The sequence below is a fragment of the Phacochoerus africanus genome, chromosome 3, assembly GCF_016906955.1.
Source record: "Phacochoerus africanus isolate WHEZ1 chromosome 3, ROS_Pafr_v1, whole genome shotgun sequence".
NCBI classification, from domain to species: Eukaryota; Metazoa; Chordata; class Mammalia; order Artiodactyla; family Suidae; genus Phacochoerus; species Phacochoerus africanus.
The window spans coordinates 75,798,806-75,817,305 of NC_062546.1; the positions used below are offsets into that span (position 1 = coordinate 75,798,806).

General features: G+C 32.6%; 1 protein-coding gene across 1 annotated transcript in view; it reads left to right on the forward strand.

Moving 5' to 3' along the window:
• Positions 1-18,500, forward strand: part of LRP1B (LDL receptor related protein 1B) — a 1,901,444-nt gene that overhangs the window by 1,786,344 nt on the left and 96,600 nt on the right. The window contains exons 76-79 of the mRNA XM_047772014.1: positions 166-285; positions 1,633-1,874; positions 15,199-15,422; positions 16,466-16,572. Of these exons, the coding sequence (XP_047627970.1) occupies positions 166-285; positions 1,633-1,874; positions 15,199-15,422; positions 16,466-16,572 (693 nt within the window). The remainder of the gene's footprint in view (positions 1-165; positions 286-1,632; positions 1,875-15,198; positions 15,423-16,465; positions 16,573-18,500) is intronic.

Here is an 18,500-nt window from a genome sequence, read left to right on the forward strand (position 1 = left end):
CCAAAAATATAGCAAATCACAGACCTAAGATTTTGAAAAGACAATGAAAGAAATATGAGTAAGAAGTTGAGGGAAGAAAAATAAATTTGTCTTTTTTGAAATGTGGAAAGAGTGAAAGTACTAACTGAGGGTATGATGATGTTATTTTGATCTTTACTTTTATAGACCGTAATGAATGTTTGCTGTTTGGTACATGTTCTCACCAATGTATAAATGTGGAAGGATCGTATAAATGTGTGTGTGACCAGAATTTTCAAGAAAGAAATAACACCTGCATAGCAAAAGGTAAGGTTGAATAACCATAATTTTAAATGTTATTATAATTTTGCTATAAACATCTTATGAGGAAAAATTTTTATATTGCATTTTAGCAATGGCTTCATGCCTAAAATGTAAAAAAATGTTTTTAATACTGATTAATTTGGCCAAGTTGTTATTCTTAGTTAATCAAATCTGAGATTTATAGACATGACTGTCAAACACATGGCTACTGTTAAGATCACTTTTATGTTTGAAACTGATTCACTTTGCTGTACATCTGAAACTAATATAGCATTTTTAAGCCAATTATACTGCAATAAATGTTTCTTAAAAATTTGTCAGTGGAGGATAAATGTCTAAAAGCAATGTGATAGAATATGTTTCCTGGTGATAGAATAAGTTTCCTGGTGGCTTAGCAGTTCAGTGTTCAGCATTGTCACTGCTGTGGCTTAGGTTTGATCCCTGACCTGGGAACTTTAGCCAAATAAAAAAAAAAAAAGAGAGAGAGAGAATATGAAATATCTTTCTTTATCACCTGCTCTCAATGTATTTAAGCAATCATTACACCTCTGGGATAAAAATAACAGGTTAAATTAAAGGTTAGTGTTATAAAGAGAAAGGAATTTTTTTCTTTTTTACCTGCAGCACATGGAAGTTCCCAGGCCAGGGGTTGAGTCAGAGCTGCAACTGCTGGCCTACACCACAGCCACCACAGCAACAGCAACATCAGATATGAGCCGCATGTGTGGCCTACACCACAGCTCATAGCAACGCTGGATCCTAAGCCACTAAGCGAGGCCAGAGATGGAACCTGCATCATCACAGATGCTATGTTGCATTCTTAACCTGCTGAGCCATAATGAGAACTCCAAGAATGAAATTTTGAGTAAGAATTTTAAAGGCTTTAGTTTGCAAAAAGGCTTTAAAAGGAAATTATTGTTTTCAAATTCAGGCATCCTCCACTTTCAGGTATCAGGTGCATAATTTAAATGCTCAGAAATGTCCAAGGCTTAATGTGTACATGACATGGTATCTGAATATTCAGATACCAGTCACTAAAACATAAGGTATTGAGACTTACCAGATAGAAATCCCTCTTCATAAAAAGGATGTATACTACAAATACCTAATTCTAGCCATGATGTAAACTTTGACAGAGGAAACCCTACACTCATAAATCTTAGAAATGTTTAAATAAATTATGTTTTAGAAATGTAATGAAGACTAAAAGATGATATAACATTGGTTTATTTTTATTGAGCAAGAAACTGTGTTAAAATTAACAATTCAAGATAGTTTAAAAGTACAATTGTTGCTTTTACATTATTTGAAATTTACTTTATTTTTGTATTTTATTATAATAATTTCCAGGCTCTGAAGATCAAGTTCTCTACATTGCTAATGACACTGATATCCTGGGTTTTATATATCCATTCAACTACAGTGGTGATCATCAACAAATTTCTCATATTGAACATAATTCAAGGATAACAGGGATGGATGTATATTATCAAAGAGATATGATTATTTGGAGTACTCAGTTTAATCCAGGCGGCATTTTCTACAAAAGGATCCATGGCAGAGAAAAAAGGCAAGCAAACAGTGGCTTGATTGTAAGTAAATAAAATTGAATATTTGAAGGCTCATACTTCCCATTTACCTGGTTTTTTTTAATCTGTCAATCACAGTATCTGATTATAAGACAAAATTAATATATTCCGTGATTCCTCCCAGTATTCTCCCTATATAGAAATAGAACATTTCCCTAGTCATTTATTCTCAGAGCTATGTATAATTTATTTTAATTGCATGATATTATGTTTTTCTTTTAATACATTTGCCTTAGTTATATAAGAATGGTAATCAATAATATGTAAAATTTCTAGAACAATTTATATTTTATAGTATTTAGTGATATATTATGAAAATGAGGGTTTTTTTTCATCCTGAGATAGATTGGGAACTATCACTTTGTTTTCAAATTAGAAACTAAACTGTCAAAAATATTCAGGGAAATTTTTCTTACCAATATCAGAGCTATACTTCTCTTCTAGGGCAAGAGATCAACCCAATAGTGTAACCATTTCTTCTGACTCCTAATAACTAATTTAAGGCCACATCCCAAATTGAGCAATGTTGTTTGCTGGTATATGACAAACATATTGATTATCATGGTTATTCTTTTTGAGAAGAATAAACTAGAGCATTTGTTTAGATTTGTGGTCGTAGACTATCCTTTTTTTCTTTTGTTTTAGGGCATATCAATTTATTGTGTATTTTATATTTTGAAGTAACCTGTCAAAGAGATGATGTATATATATTTACTTGGGGTAGGGGCGGGGGTACTGGCACATTCCCATACAATGAAAAAGTCAAGTTATCACAATAGGAGAAAATGAAATCTTTGTATTTGAAAAGAATCAGAGATACCTATCTGGAAGTACTCACTACCTATTGCAGTGGTATCTACCATAAAGATTTGAACTATATGAATATGATTTGCTGTAAATCTGGAACACTACTTTTTATCCATAGTAGATGGCAATAAGCTGTATTTAAAATAAGCTATCTTAGCTTTTACATTCAGGTTAGATTAAATAGACTGTGAGTAAAAATCCATATATATCAGAGTTTTTTCTTTAATTCCTTCTCCCCCAAACATAGTTAACAGATTCAGTTCTATTAAGGATAGTTTTGGTAAAGAGCAAGAAATGTAATGGGTCACTCTACTTTCCTTCACTCACAAGTAATCTTCCTATCACACCAAAAGACTGACTAGTCTTGACTAGCTTTAGTTTTATCTCTAAATTATAAATTTGCTTTGTAAAACCATTGTTCCGTTGGTACGATTTCATTTTATTAAAGTGACAAGAAGTATATATTGCGGAGTTATACTGCCTGGGTTTTAATCTTATTCTTGTTGCTTATGAGATTTTTAGCTTCTCTGTGCTCTCCTTGTCATGAGGTTTTAGTGAGGAATACATCTATCTATCTGTCTGTCTATCTGTCTGTCTATCTATCTATCTACACTATATATCTATATATCTATATACATATACTCTGTTTATGTTAGTTAAGTAGTGTATAGATTAGCAGTGTGATGATAATGATAATGGTGATAATGCTGATGATATTGATGATGACCGTGATACTGATGACATTGGCAAGATGTTCTCTATAATGCAAATTCTCACATTAAAATTAATTGTAAAATTACTCTTGTATGAATTTAATAGTGGCAAAAACATATCTTTATTTTTTTATGTAATTTCCAGTGAAAATGTTTTGATGTTTTAGCTTTAGCCTAAACAAGATTGGTAAATATAATAAGTAGTCTCTAGTGAATAGTTTATTGTAGATCAGAAGCCAAATTTGTTTAATAGCTAAATTATCTACTCAAATATGTAAATGTATATATTTTATTTATATATCATACTTGTATATTTAAATTTATGTATACTACATATTATAATTTTAAATTTTATTAATTGGCATAGAATCTTTCATAATCAATGTAGTTATTGATTACCCTTTTTTCTAATAGGATTTGAAACTTCATTAGTCTTTTAATGGTAGTAATTAGATGTATTGTATAATCTAGACTTTCTCTTTGTTTTTCTCTCTTCTTGGACCTACCCCTCACTAACAATATTTCACTAAGAAGAAAAGTGGGTAACATTAGTATACATTAGTATACATTTAGAGCTACCTAAATGCCATAATTATAAGGTTGGAACCACTGAGCCATGAGTTTTAGCACCACATTCTAAGCCATTAAGCATGCCTTAGGAATTCCAACCAATGTATTGTTTTAAAAAAAACTTAAGCCCCCATTGATTACTTAACTTTGCTTCCTAAACCTTTTTGTAATCGTGATTTCTCAATATTATAAATATGGAATAAATCCATTCTTTCCAACTTAATTTAATGAGCAATGTGAGTAACTGAATGATTAAATATCTTATCTATGGCTGTACAGCTATAATGTGACACAACCTAGACTTTGAGACACTTACTAAATTTCCGAGTTTCAGCATACTGAAAAACTACTACATTGAAGTAGAACATTTCTAAGGTCCCTTCCAGATAGTAAATATGTATAATTTCAAAAAAATTTGTGATATAGTTTATGTCTACCCAGTCATTACCTGGAGAATTTGTATTTATTTCTCTGAAGTTGATATTGTGTACAAAGAATTGATTTTCTACACTTAAAAATTTCTCTGCCACGTATTTTATTTGATCTGTTAATAGTCACCAAATAGTTATTCATTAGTTTAATGAACATGCAATCCATTTTATCTTCTAAGTTTTGGCACAAATATTAAATGATGCTGACCTGAGAATTCCTCACTCCTCAGAAAAATGAAACTTAAGATTTTTTTCCTTAGCTAAATAATGGTACCTTAATTTCTGTCTTTGAATCAATAGCTGAAAGAAAAATATACAAATCAAACTATGGATACTTTAGTTATAACTCCATTATCAGTGAACCTAATGGAAGGAATTATCCATGTGATAGCTGAATATCTTGAAAGCGTATTCATAGATACATAAAATGTTGGAATATTTTCATTTCAATAATGGGCAGAAAAGATGTACAGAAATCAGAAGAATATTGCCCAGACAACTAAATGTTAACTGAAGTCCATTCAAAAGGAAGATCATGAAATTAGAAATCATGAAGGGAATTCTCTTCTATAATCTGTGAAAATGGTTGGAATAGTAATTAGGATTGCAAATTTGAATTTCAAATGCAGGCTAAGTTATTTATAGATAGAAATGCTTATGATTTTCTAACCCCCTGGGCTATACAAAATGGATAGACTTTTTCTTTTAAGAAAATTAAATAATTTAAAACTTAAAAGACTAACAGGATTCAATCTATATGTAAAGCATAATGAGATTTCTGAATTTGAATTTTAGTAGTCAGAACAGAATATGATAGCATTATGCCACAGTTGTACATACTTTTCAGCAATTTATCATTTCTAGTATGAAATGCTGTATAGCAGAGCACATGATGGCAGCCCTATAAAGTAGGTCGATGCTTGGAAAAATGCAAATGACTTTGAATATACAAATTTGATTTTTACCATTAAAGAGCTAAATATTCCTGAGCAAAAAAAATGGTTCATTTGATCTACCTGACTTTGAGAAGTGAATATGAGATACCATTTTTTGGCATATTCTCTATTATGAAAAAGAGAATTTTCAGAATAAACATGCCTATAATTTTATTCATTAATAATCATATCTTTTTTCAAAAAGTTGACAAACCAATTTTTCCTGAAAAGCCTTTAATGAAATATTCAATTAAGTTTTCTTTAATAGGTTTCATTTTTTAATCAGAGTTCTATCCATAAAACTCACATTCAATATATGGATGTGTGTATATATCACCCTCACACACACACATGCACTTACGTGTGGGTACATATTCATACTTATAAATTTATTTGTATGTATGTGTGTGTGTATTCATAAATTTTATCAAAAAATTCAAAGTCTTTTTTAGGACATTTGGGTAGTGGTAAAAATTGATAGTTTCTTTTTTTTAGTTTTTTTCTTTAGTATTATAAATTTATGGCAACCATTAAACTCTAAATTGAAACTGTCTATACATGCTTAACAAGAATACTTTTAAATCCATCTGAGTTTATTCAAAGCAGGAAATAACTAATAATTTATTATGATTACTTTGGAAGAAATCTAAAACTATCAGATATTACATTATCATTCTGTGGCTCAATTTTTGTTGATTGCATAAGACAGGCACTCCATAATACACACTGATTAGAGTTAACGGTTCTGAAAGAGCTGTGATCAATATTCAAAACTTTACTGAACATAAATCTTTGTAAGACTATATAAAACATATGATTCTATAATTAATAATACTATAATTATTGATCAGATTATATAGCATTTTAAAGTGAACCAGTCAAGTTTTATTTATTCATACACAAAGCTTTATTTAAAGAGTTCTGTTTGTTAGGTTTGTCATTGGGTTCTTAGATATAATAAATAATCTTGCCCTCATGAAGTTTTTATTCTATGGAACAAAGACAAGTCCAGTAAGCTCATAAATAAATAAATAAATAAACACATGCAAAAAATCCAATTGTAAAAAGTATATTTTAGGAAATAAAAAATGGACTAAGAGAGAAAAACTTGAATGTTACAGGTTTGAGAGGTGGATCAATAAGGCACATTTGAAGAGAGGAGATTTTTTGCTAAGACCTAGGAGGAGGGAAGGAAGTAATGCCATCTTATTTATGTATAAGATAATTATTTTACTTTTTATGTGGAGAATGGATTTGGTGGAAGAAAAAACTGAAACGGAAGGAGATTACATAGGAGAACTGTGCTCAATTAAAAATTGTGGTAGTTTACACAACTGCAATTTCAGTGGAATTGAAGGTAGTAGAATTTTAAGGAAAAATGTTTGCAAATGGAATGAATGTGGGAAATGAGGACAGGAAGGACTCAAGACTGATATCTAGATTTCTGGATTGTAGAATTTTATGGATACTGAAAAAAGTAACCTGTGGTTCAGTTGTAATAATGTCAAGTCTGAGACAGCTGTAAGAGAACCAAGTGAGATGTCAAGTAGTCAGTGGTGTATACAAGGCTTTATCTTGGATCTCTGGACTGGAGATATGCATTAAGGAATAGAAAAATGGAATACATCTCTAAAATCATGAAGTCATGTTAGATTAACAGGGGAAAGAAAGAGGGAACTGGAACCAAGCTTTGAGGCCAGATTAAAATGATGACAAGGAGTGGTCAGTGCCTTAGAAGAAGACAAGAGAATGTAGAGTCATAAAAACTAAGAGAGGAGAGTATTTTCAAAAAAGAAATTGAGGTTATATTTCTAGTGTACAGATAAAAGACCAAGTGAAAGAAAACAAATAAGTGTTTAAAGGTTTGGAGACACAGATTCATTAAGGACCATGACAAATGCTTAGACTCATGGAGGGAGCAGACATCATAGAACACTCTGCGGCTCTACATCAGTGGTTCAACACTTGGAGTGATCTTTCACCCCAGGGGACATTTGGTAGTGTCTGGAGATATTTTTGGTTGTCACAGCTGGGGAATGCTGCTGGCATTTTGAGTACAGGCTGGAGAGGTTGCTTAACAACCTATAATGCATTAACGTAGTTCCTCACAACAAGGAATTATCCTGACCAAAATGTTGGTAGTTCCAGAGCTGAGAAGCTTTTCTCCACATAGTAACAGTATCAGTCTTTCTACTTAACCTTTTAAAAGACCTTCTTGTTTCTTAACTTCATTTGATGTAATAATAACCCTGTTATACAAAATAGTTCTAAGATGAATCACCACGATCTTCTTTTATTGTTCTTGTGCTTTGTTTTCTCTTGCCTTCTCAGTGTCTTCTGCTAGATCCTTTTCTCCTTCCCTCTTACTATTGGAATGCACTGGATTTGGACCTTGATCGTCTTCTATCTTTCTTCACTTCTTCGTGGAGTTCATATAGTCTTATGGTTTAACAGAAAACCACATGTTAATAGTTGCCTAACTGAGACCAGGCTCTGTCCAGCTGCTTGCTTTACTTTTCCTTTTGGATGTTTTTTAAAAAATCCTGGAGTAGCATGCCTAAAAATAAACTTCTCATATGAGCCACAAAATCTGCTTCCCCAATCTCATTTAATGGCAATTCCATTTTCCAGGTGTTCAAAGTAAAAATGTTAAAGTCATTATTGACCCTTCTGCTTCGTTTATAACTCTAAAATCAGGCAATACTATTGAGTCTATCTTCAAAGTATGTCCAGGAGCTGATTACCTTACTTGCATGACCGCAAGTACCTAGTTTAGAATCACCATCATCTTTCTGTGGAATTAGTGCAATACCCTCCTAATTGATCTTCTTCCTCTCCTTATTACTCACAAAACAGTAGCTAGAATTCCCTAAGTAAAACTTAGAAGAGATTATATCATATCTCTGATCAAAAATATCCCATAGTTCCCCACTGAAAAGGCTGAAATTCTTATAATTTCATAAGGGTTTAAAAGATCTAGTCTCAGTTCTTTCCCTGACTTCATCTTCTACCACTTTCTTACTTAACATTTTTCTGGGGAAGCCTTTCCTGAAATGTTCACTTGTCCTAAAATGTTCTTCAGCCAGATATCTTACATGACTCAATTCCTGAACTCCTTCAAGTCTTTGCTCAAATGTCATCTTCTGAATGCATAATTTATTGATAATTGCAATATATAGCCCCATTTCCACCTCAGAATCCTTAATACCCTGATTTTTTAATTTCCATTGTACTTATTTTCATTACTGTCATATAATTTATCTGTTTATTATGTTAATTTTCTATTATCCACCTTAACTTGCTATAAATAAATTCCCAGATGGCAGAGTGTTATGTTTCTTTTTTTCCCTCTACTGTTTGGTCACTACTATAATCCTAGCATCTAGAACAGGGCCTGTTATAAAGTAGGTGCATATTTTTTAAGTTAGAAACAAATTGATTGACAGTCTTGTGTATGCATAGTAAAAGCATATTGATCTTGAAAGTTATCCTTTACAAGTTATTCTTCTCATCCTTGGTATTCAATTCACCACAAATTTAAATATTTTTATCTCCAGATATACCCAATTTTGATCCACTTTTGTCTCACAGAAATCTCAATTAAACTTTCACAATATGCCCTCTGGAGAACATTGAATAAGCCTCCTATGAATTTCTTGTATCCATTTCTGGTCCCCAGCCCCAAAACATTATTTACACCGTAGCCAAAATAATTTTAAAACATTAATGTCATCATCACATCTTCCTACTTAAATCTTTCTAATGGATTTCCATTGAAAAATCATTGTTTTACAAGCCTCTCCATGATGTTTAGCCATATCACTCATCAAACCCCTCTCGTTACACACCTGTGAATATACACATATACACACACACATTTTCATAGCCATAATAGGACATATTTCACTTATAAGAATGCAGCTTCTCTTCATAATCTTTATATATGTTATTACCTCACCTCCCTTAATTATCCTAATTAATAAAATATCTTTTATTAATAAGACAACACTTCTTAATAAGAATGACATTATTATTACTGTCATTATTAAGCTTGGTCTTGGTCTTCTTTAGGCATTAGAGATCTCAGCCTCCATAATGTATTTTCAGACCTTCCAAAGGCCTAATTGTACTAACCGTTCCTATTTGAAAGCACAGGCTCACAAAAGGATTGACTACCATCTGAAGAATGTCAATTGTTTGCCCTGGAAGTAGCCTACAAGGTGACCTCGTTATTATTCCAGCTTCTGTTTAGACTTAAAAATTGGATTGCTAGTTTATCTAGGGAGTAATAAAATAGCAGAAAACTAATTTTAATGAAGCAGGCAAGAAAATGATACATAAAACTTAGCATTATGTATATGTACACATATGCATGTATTTTCATTATTTGAGTTAACTTGATAAATGAGAGACACTGAACTATAATTATGAGCCCAATTTATGTATACATACTCATATACAGATATATACACCTATGCTTATCTGCTACATAGATAGAATATTCCAGTTTGTCTACACGATGCTTACCTAACAACTCTGAAGACACACTCAACATTTGCTTTTCTGACTTTTCTTTTTCTATATGTTTTGCTGTTTTAACCCCCTTTCTTATATATACATGATTTATCAATCAAAGTCAAATTGCTTTCTCTCTTTGAGGAATGGTTTGCAAACCAGCTATATAGGTAAGATAAATGAGTGAAACAGACTGGACTTAGCGTTAGGGATTCAGGTGAGAGAGGCAAACTGAAGACATGGCTCATTAAAACAACAAGCAGCTAATTGGCTCTTCCACTCTTGAATGTTGGCCTGCTTTTGATATATTATATAACCTTAATTTTTTAAAAATGTTTTAATTTTTAAGTGGTATCTCTTAATTTTAAACTTAGAATCTGCTTAAATTTTTTTTTAATTTAACTTGCATTAAAATTGCCCAGTAAGTGCTGACAAATTTTTCATTTACTAATGCATGAAAACTCATATTTTAGCATTAGGTACATTCCTAGGGCTGTATAAAATACAGACTTACATGGAATGGATAATGTTTTAAACTGTAATATAATATAGTTTTTAGAAGCTAAAGACTTTTACAGATCATCTACTCAAAAGCCTAATGCCACATACTTTATAGAGAACTAGGACTAGTTCTTAAACCAGTTTCTGATTCCAAATATGATGTGTTTTGTAGTTTTCCATGGTATCTTTTGTTTAGCTAATATTATGAATGAGGTTTTGAGAACCAGTTTTGCTTTTTATGGAGGGTGAGTGGTAAATCATAACAGAGAAGTTTAAAGAATAGAGGATTTTAAAAAATGATAAAGTTGCATACAGTACTGATCCAGTAATCCAAAGACAAATATCGTCTTTTCTGAAAATTGTCTGAGAATTAGAGTTTTATTTGGTTTTCTTTTCCCCTAACAGGAGTTTGTGCCAGTTTGACATTGTTCTAATAGAAATAAATATAGCCTTTAAATTATTTATATTGAAATAATTTAAAAAAATAAATAAACTGTGTTTAGAAGCCAGGAGTTTCATCCCTGAAGTGGTTTTGGAACTCTTACATATTCTAGCTCTAAATATAACTTTTTCTTACTTCTTTTTGATTTTGCCACTGCTCTCTCAGCTTGATTGAAGTAACAAGTATCTAGATATTTTATACTATTACGAAGCCATAGGATTTTATAATGTTCAGAATTTGTGTAGTCTCTATTTTACTATTATTGCCTGGTTTTTGAGAATTTACTCTGATTCGTATTTTATGAACCAAAAAATATAAACAGCCTCATTACTGAGTATGACACCCCCGACCCCACACGCAAGTTACGTCGAGTGCCTTTACATCTTTGTTTTAATAGCATTATATCAGGAGATAATTAACTTTAGTAAAATGAACTGAATTTTCTTAGATGTACACAAAAATTAAAAAATCACAGATAAAATATGTGACCCTTCAGTCTACCCTTGTGTTAGCTATATTTTCTTATTATATTGCTAACTATAGGAATTTTTTTTTAAGACAGTGTTTCCATGGCCCACATGCTTGAATTATCCTTTCACAGGTTCTCCTCTTTCCTTGATTTGAAAAAAATGCCTTCAGTGACTTACATTTTTAGTTTACTGAAGCTGGAATTGTGACAGATACCTTAACAATCCGCAGCTGTAAAAAAATTAGTAGTTTAAAGCAGTAACCTCTAATTTTGTTACAATCAAGCTGCCAATTTTCCTGTAAGATTTTAAGTGTTTCATTCATCTGACTAATCTATCTCTATAAAGAAGAATGCCTTAGGCCTCAAAACTTTGGCTGTGTATTTAGAGAGCTTATTAGGAAAGAAATCATCTGTCTGGAGAAAGCAGTCAAAATGTGTTTCTACTTTGTGTAACAATATGAACAATACCTTTTGTTGTCTGGGTAACCACATGCCTCTGCAGTCTCTTAAACATGACATATTTCATTAGTGCCTTTAGTTCACTGGCCTATCTGTCTAGTGTGCTAGCCAAAGGGGCAAATGAGAGTTTCATATTTTCTTCATATTTCCAATCTGATGTGTTTGATGGTTCTGTTTTCAGTCTCTTTAAAGGCACATAGTTTAACTTTCCTGTTTCTAGTTTTCATCTCAATTTCCATTCCATGCCAAGAACCTCAGTTTACTTTCCTCTGTTTTCCTACTTTTTGTATGTACCTGATCGATTTTGAACTTCTTCATATATTATTTGTTCATTATATCAAAACTCAAAAGGAATTTGCCTTCCACTCTCCAACCAACATCCACTCAATATGGGAGTCCCTTTTATATGGCCAATGCTATTCACAATGCCAATCAAGCAGTGAGCAAATAAAGGGGATTACTTATTTCCTACAGAACTCACTATAAAGATGATTTCCTAATTTGGCCATAGGTTCCTTAATAGGACCATCATGTTGCTATATTGTTTTTGTTGTTCTTCTTCTGTTCAGTTCTGCTCTTTTCAGTGTTGAGAATTTTTGAACACTCAGTATGTTATGAGTCATTGAGGATGAACACCTAGTAACATCTTCACCCCACTGCCATTTTTTCTCTGAGAATCATCTTATCATTAATGATTCATGACTTTAGGTTGAATTTATTGGGCATGACCATCCTTTACCCCATATTCAAACTACTTTGGTTAATATTGGAATGACATTAGGGATTTCTTGATCAAGGAACCAGAGAATAACTGTATAGGTTTAAATGACTCTATAACTCATCAGTAGTACCTCTTGTGCTTACCATAGAAAAGTAAGCACATATTCTTCACTCAAATTTAGTAATGTGACCTAAATTTGATATATCCTTTCAGAATTCACCATTAATAGAATTTTCGCCAGCCAGCTTACCTGAAAAATCATCACAGAATCAAACTTGTGAATGTTTTATGATCATTAGAAATTTGAGTTCTTAATTGTTAGCAGTCCAGGTTTAGAAATTTAGAATGGAAAAGTCAGCCTTTTATTTGAGTATGAGTGAAATAAAATAAAAATCTTAAATTAAAAAAAAGTAGAACTTTGCATAAAATATGTTCCTTAATATAGCAAGGATACCATTAGGACAGAAAATCATGTATATATATTAATATCTGATAAAGAGAAAATAGATATTTTTCTATGTTCATGCCACACTTCCAATATTATATATTTTGCATGCTCAAAAATTTCTCTAGTGGTTTTAAAAATGATAAATATGCCCTAACAGGCTTTACACAGCTTATAACAATTATATTTACCTATTGTCCATCATATTGATAAATTTATGACTTAACACTGACATGCCCAGGCACTTTGTTGATATATTTACTTTTAAATGCTGCCAAATCAGAAAAATATTACAGTTAATTTAAATCATACTGGAACACTTGAAAATGATTTTGTGATTTGGCTAGGACAAATTTTATATACTACCCATTTATGAATATTATTTATATGGCATGTTAGGAGCATGTTATATTGCAGCATCCTTTTCATTTAATTTCATTAAGCTATGGGATAACACTGGGTAAATGTATAGCATTTATTATTAGAGTTGAGAATCAAGGTACTGCAAAATTTCATAATTTTAGTTTTTAAATCAATATTTGAAAAGACTGATCATGAGCATCATTAGACATTTCTATGGTTCTGGTGTTTAATTCAAGCCATATTGTGCTTCCTTGAGATCCCAGTAATCTCACAACAGATAATGACTTGCAGTTCCTATTTCTTGGACTCTTATGTTGTTTTTTTAAAAGTCCAACTTCTTCTCTTTTAAACTAAGCCCACTCTTTAATAAAATGTGTTTACTAGTAAATTATGTAAGAAACAGTCATGTGTTAAAAACCCCTATTTCCGCTGCTTGCCAGAATGCTCTTAAACATTGACTACATGTCTAGTTATAATCACCTTCAAATAATTCTTTCTATTCTTAATATAATACCCATGAGAATTAACTGTCACTTTTAGTTATGCACAATAAACCTGACTATGTCAAGTTAATTACTATACTAGTTCCTACTCAAAGTGGTGATGTTAATTGAAGGGCACAGAACACACATTATTTTCCTTGCTGTCTATTCCCAATGAACTCTCTTACCTTTGTCTCACAATAATCAGTATTGTACTATTACACAGAAAATCCAAACTAGCAGATTTAATATAAATGACAGAGACTGTTAACTTTCCTCAAAAGACATTAAAATCTAGTATCTCTCTAAATGTGTCTATTTGTATTAACATTCTTTTCCAGTTGTAAATCAAATTATATATGGTAAGGATGCAGAGCAACTAGACCTTTCTTAAATTGTTAAAAAGGATGAATATTGGTACAGATTCTTGAAAAAAAATCCTAGCCATATCTGTTTAAGCTAAGCATATATATATATATCTTAAGACTGATCAGAAATGAGAGCTTACACACATGCACATATGATTTCTTGTAATGGCCTAAAATTATAAATAAGACAAATATATATTACTGTAAAATGGTAAACAAATAGATCTGTATTCGTAAAATGAAATATTACCCCAAAATAAAAGCAATTAATAACTGACATGGGGAGTTTCCGTTGCTGCTCAGTGGAGACAAATCTGACTGGCATCCATGAGGATGCCGGTTCAATCCCTGGCCTCGCTCAGTGGGTTAAGGATCTGGTGTTGCTGTGAGCTGTGGTGTAGGTCACAGATGTGGCTTGGATTTGGTATTGCTCTGGCTTTGGTGTAGGCCAGCAGCTGTAGCTCTGACTCGACCCTTAGTCTATGAACCTCCATATGCCACGGGTGCAGCCCTAAAAAGACAAAAAACAAACAAACAAAAAATAGCTGATATGTACAACAGTATGGGTAAGTTTCATGTCATGATGTTAAGTCAAAGAAGTCAGGAATAGAAAAGCACGACTCTGTTTATATGGATTTGTTTAAGCTAAACTATGATGTTAGATATGAGAATTATGCTTACTCTCAGAGGAATACCGAGAGAGGTCACAAATGACTCTTCCATAATTCTGGAAACATTTTGGCTGGGTGGTGGTTAAACAGAGGCAGTGATAGGTAAAACTCCAATGATTTGTGAAATTGTACATTCATAAAAATTAAGAATAAAATGAAGTATGTTAGTCATTTAAAAAAACCTATGTAATGATTAACACCTAACTATGTAAATATGATTCCCAAACAATCTCACTGTATAGATATAGAAAAAAAATGTATATATGTATGTGTACCTGGGTCACCATCTGTACAGTAGAAAAAAAATATTGTATTGGGGAAATAATAATTAAAAAAAAGAAAAAATTCCCTTGAGAAAAAAAAATGAAAAGAAAAGAAAACTCCACCAATTTGCTTTTGAAAATACTGTGATTTGTTGTTTTTGTTTTCTTTTAGTGTCCTGAATTTAAAAGGCCCAGAGACATTGCCGTCGACTGGGTTGCTGGAAATATTTATTGGACTGACCATTCTAGAATGCACTGGTTCAGTTACTACACTACTCACTGGACCAGTCTGAGGTACTCTATCAACGTAGGGCAGCTGAATGGTCCCAACTGCACCAGACTCTTAACAAATATGGCTGGAGAACCCTATGCTATTGCTGTAAATCCTAGAAGAGGGTAGGTTAATGACTTGATTATTTGTAATTCTTGATATGAATATCCATTTTAAGAGATGTCCCACCCATGCTCTGTTGTGTTGTTTTTGGATGAGTGTTCATCATACAACAGATTCACAAGACTTCTGAAAATCTCTCTGCTCCTTTTGTATAAAAGCATGTCCTTTCACTCCAAATAGTGGAACAAAATATATTTGTTTCCAGAACATTTGCTACTTTATGCATTTAGTGTATGAGTATATGTTTATGTGTGCATTCAGAATAATGGAACTGATGTGAAAAACATATAGCTGCTATTGTTAACCTAAAATTTAATATTTGAGACATTAAAAATAATATTAAACATATTCAGTGTAGAGTACTTGTGGTTTTGGCTATTTCTGATAATAAAAATAGAGGCATCTGTATAAACAAATTTAAGCAATGTAACAAAAATATTTCCTTTATTTTACTTTATTTTTCCTTTTTTAGTCTTTTATTTTTTCACTTAAAAGCAATGACCAAAAAGGAAATAGTGAAATGTTAAACTATGCTATTCACCCATAAAGTGGATCATTAGATCCTAAGTAAAAAGAGCAACTGTTATTTTCTTACTATAATTGTACAATGTGTTGTCTTCTAAGTAAGAAAAAAAATTTCTATCTGATAAAATAGTTACACTACCAAAAAAGAAAACATATTGGTGTAGCATCCATGATAAAATTAATATTCTGTCACAACAAGAAGATAGTTTCAAATGTGAGAAATAGTCTTATTCTAAAATTTTAAGGAAATTTTAAAAATTGAGCTTCGGATGTCAAGCAGTGAGCTATAGTGTGTTTTATTAAACTGTGGCTCTTAAATTTTGGGGATAGGTAAGACTTGAAAATTTTGATTTCTAGACCTTTTGCTTAGAGGTACTCACTCCATAGGTATAGAGTTGGTCCCAGAAATCTGCTTTTTCAAGGACTCTAAGGTGATTCTGATGCACAGGGTTTGAAGAGACCCTGTATAGGTTTATAGCCACACCATCACTAGGCTCATGATCTTGACTTATCTCTTCAGGATGATGTACTGGACTGTTGTTGGGGACAGCTCCCACATAGAAGAAGCGGCCATGGATGGGACTCTGAGAAGAATTTTAGTACAAAAGAATTTACAGAGACCCACAGGTATGATATGTCTCCCACATAGTTTAAAATGTGAAGTAGTGTGCTAAGTATAATAATATTGCCATTATTTCTAGTTTTGTTGGCCATATAATCATTGTTATAAGCAGATAATTTATGGTATGACTTTATAAAAGTCATTAACATTTCATGCTGTATTTTCCCAACTTGAAAGTCAGGCCCTTATCACACTGGCAATGATATTAAAGGGGTATTATTTGAAAATTACCTAAGTTACAAAGCTATTAGTTGGATTTCACTTGAGTGAAATTTTGACAGTTTATAGCATTGTTTTAGGGTATTGTTACAGCCAGAGGTCAATGATGTTGTAATAGATGATAATATTCCTAGAGGATAGAGGATAATATTTCTAAATGATCTGAGATGTGGGAATTATAAATACTTTTTGTGAAAGACAGATGTGAAAGACATGTACAGCTCTTTTCAATCTGGTTTTAATCTTTCCAGCCATATCATCTAAATTACCAATCCACACTCTCTTTACTTCCAGGACTACTCATGGCCTCAGGTTTTTTTTGTTTGTTTGTTTGTTTGTTTTCTTTTTTCTGCATTCCCATTCTTTCTCTCATGCCATTTACCTCCCTGATCCCCCATCTAGAACTGTGTGTCCTTCCAACTTCTGTGTACCTAGGTGAATCTTACCAATCTTATAATGTCTAAATTTAGTACTTCCTCAATAAAACATTTTCACACTGCAGAAGCCTGAGATTTTTACCATGCCCCACCATTGCCCACTACATCCCCATCAAAAGGACAGTACATTTTCTATAGCATATGTTATTTGACAATATGCTTTGTGATCTCTTTCATTTGAAACATTATATTTGTACTTATATTTTTGTTAATATTAATATACCTTCTGGCTTTTCCTCCAGTTAAGATTGTTCTTGCTCTTATAGAAAGGAGCAATCCTTGGTATTTGGTTCATTTATGTAGATGTGTTACTATTTAGTGATTTAACAAATACTCACTTGAATGCTCACCGGGTGCCAGAAATTGTTCCAGATGCTGGAGAAATAATTTCCTGCCCTTGTTAAGAAGAACTTAAGAAACCTCTTAAGAAATGTACCTTCCTATATATAGGGTAGAATAGGAGTTCCTCTCGTGGCTCAGCAGTTAACAAACCTGACTAGCATCCATGAGGGACGCGGGTTCTATCCCTAGCCTCTCCCTCAGTGGGTTAAGGATCCAGCGTTGCTGTGAGCTGTGGTGTAGGTCTCGGATGCGGCTTGAATCCTGCGTTGCTGTGGCGCTGGCATAGGACTGCAGCTACAGCTCCGATTCAACCGCTAGCCTGGGAACCTCCATGTGCTGAGGGTGTGGTACTAAAGAGACAAAAAGACAAAAAATTTAAAAATATATATATAGGGTAGAATATATAGGATATATTATATGATATAACTATAAGAGCTGTGTAGAAAAAAAATAAGGGATGGACAGTTACAGGAGGGATCTATTTTAGTTACAATTATCAGAAAAATCATCTCTAGAAAGGTAACTGAGAAGATAACTGAATAAAGAGAGATAGCAAGCTATGTGGCTATGTGAGGAAAAAGCTTTCCAACCAGAGAGAATGGCAAATTATGAATTAGGAATGAGCTTAGCATATATAAAAAACAGTAATATGGTGGTGTTCCCACTGTGATACAATAGGATCAGTGGAGTCTCTGTGGTGCCAGCAGGTAGGTTCGATCCTTGGCTCAGCACAGTGGGTTAAAAGATCTAGTGGCATAGGTCACCACTGTGGCTGGAATCTGATCCCTGGCCCAGTAACTCTATATGCCGCGGCGTGGCCAAAAGGAAAAACTAACAAACAAAAAGCAATAATGTTAGGACAGTTGGCCTTCCTTACCCATGGTCAGTTGAATTCACCAAACTCCAGATACTGAAGGTTGACTGTAATGTGCCAT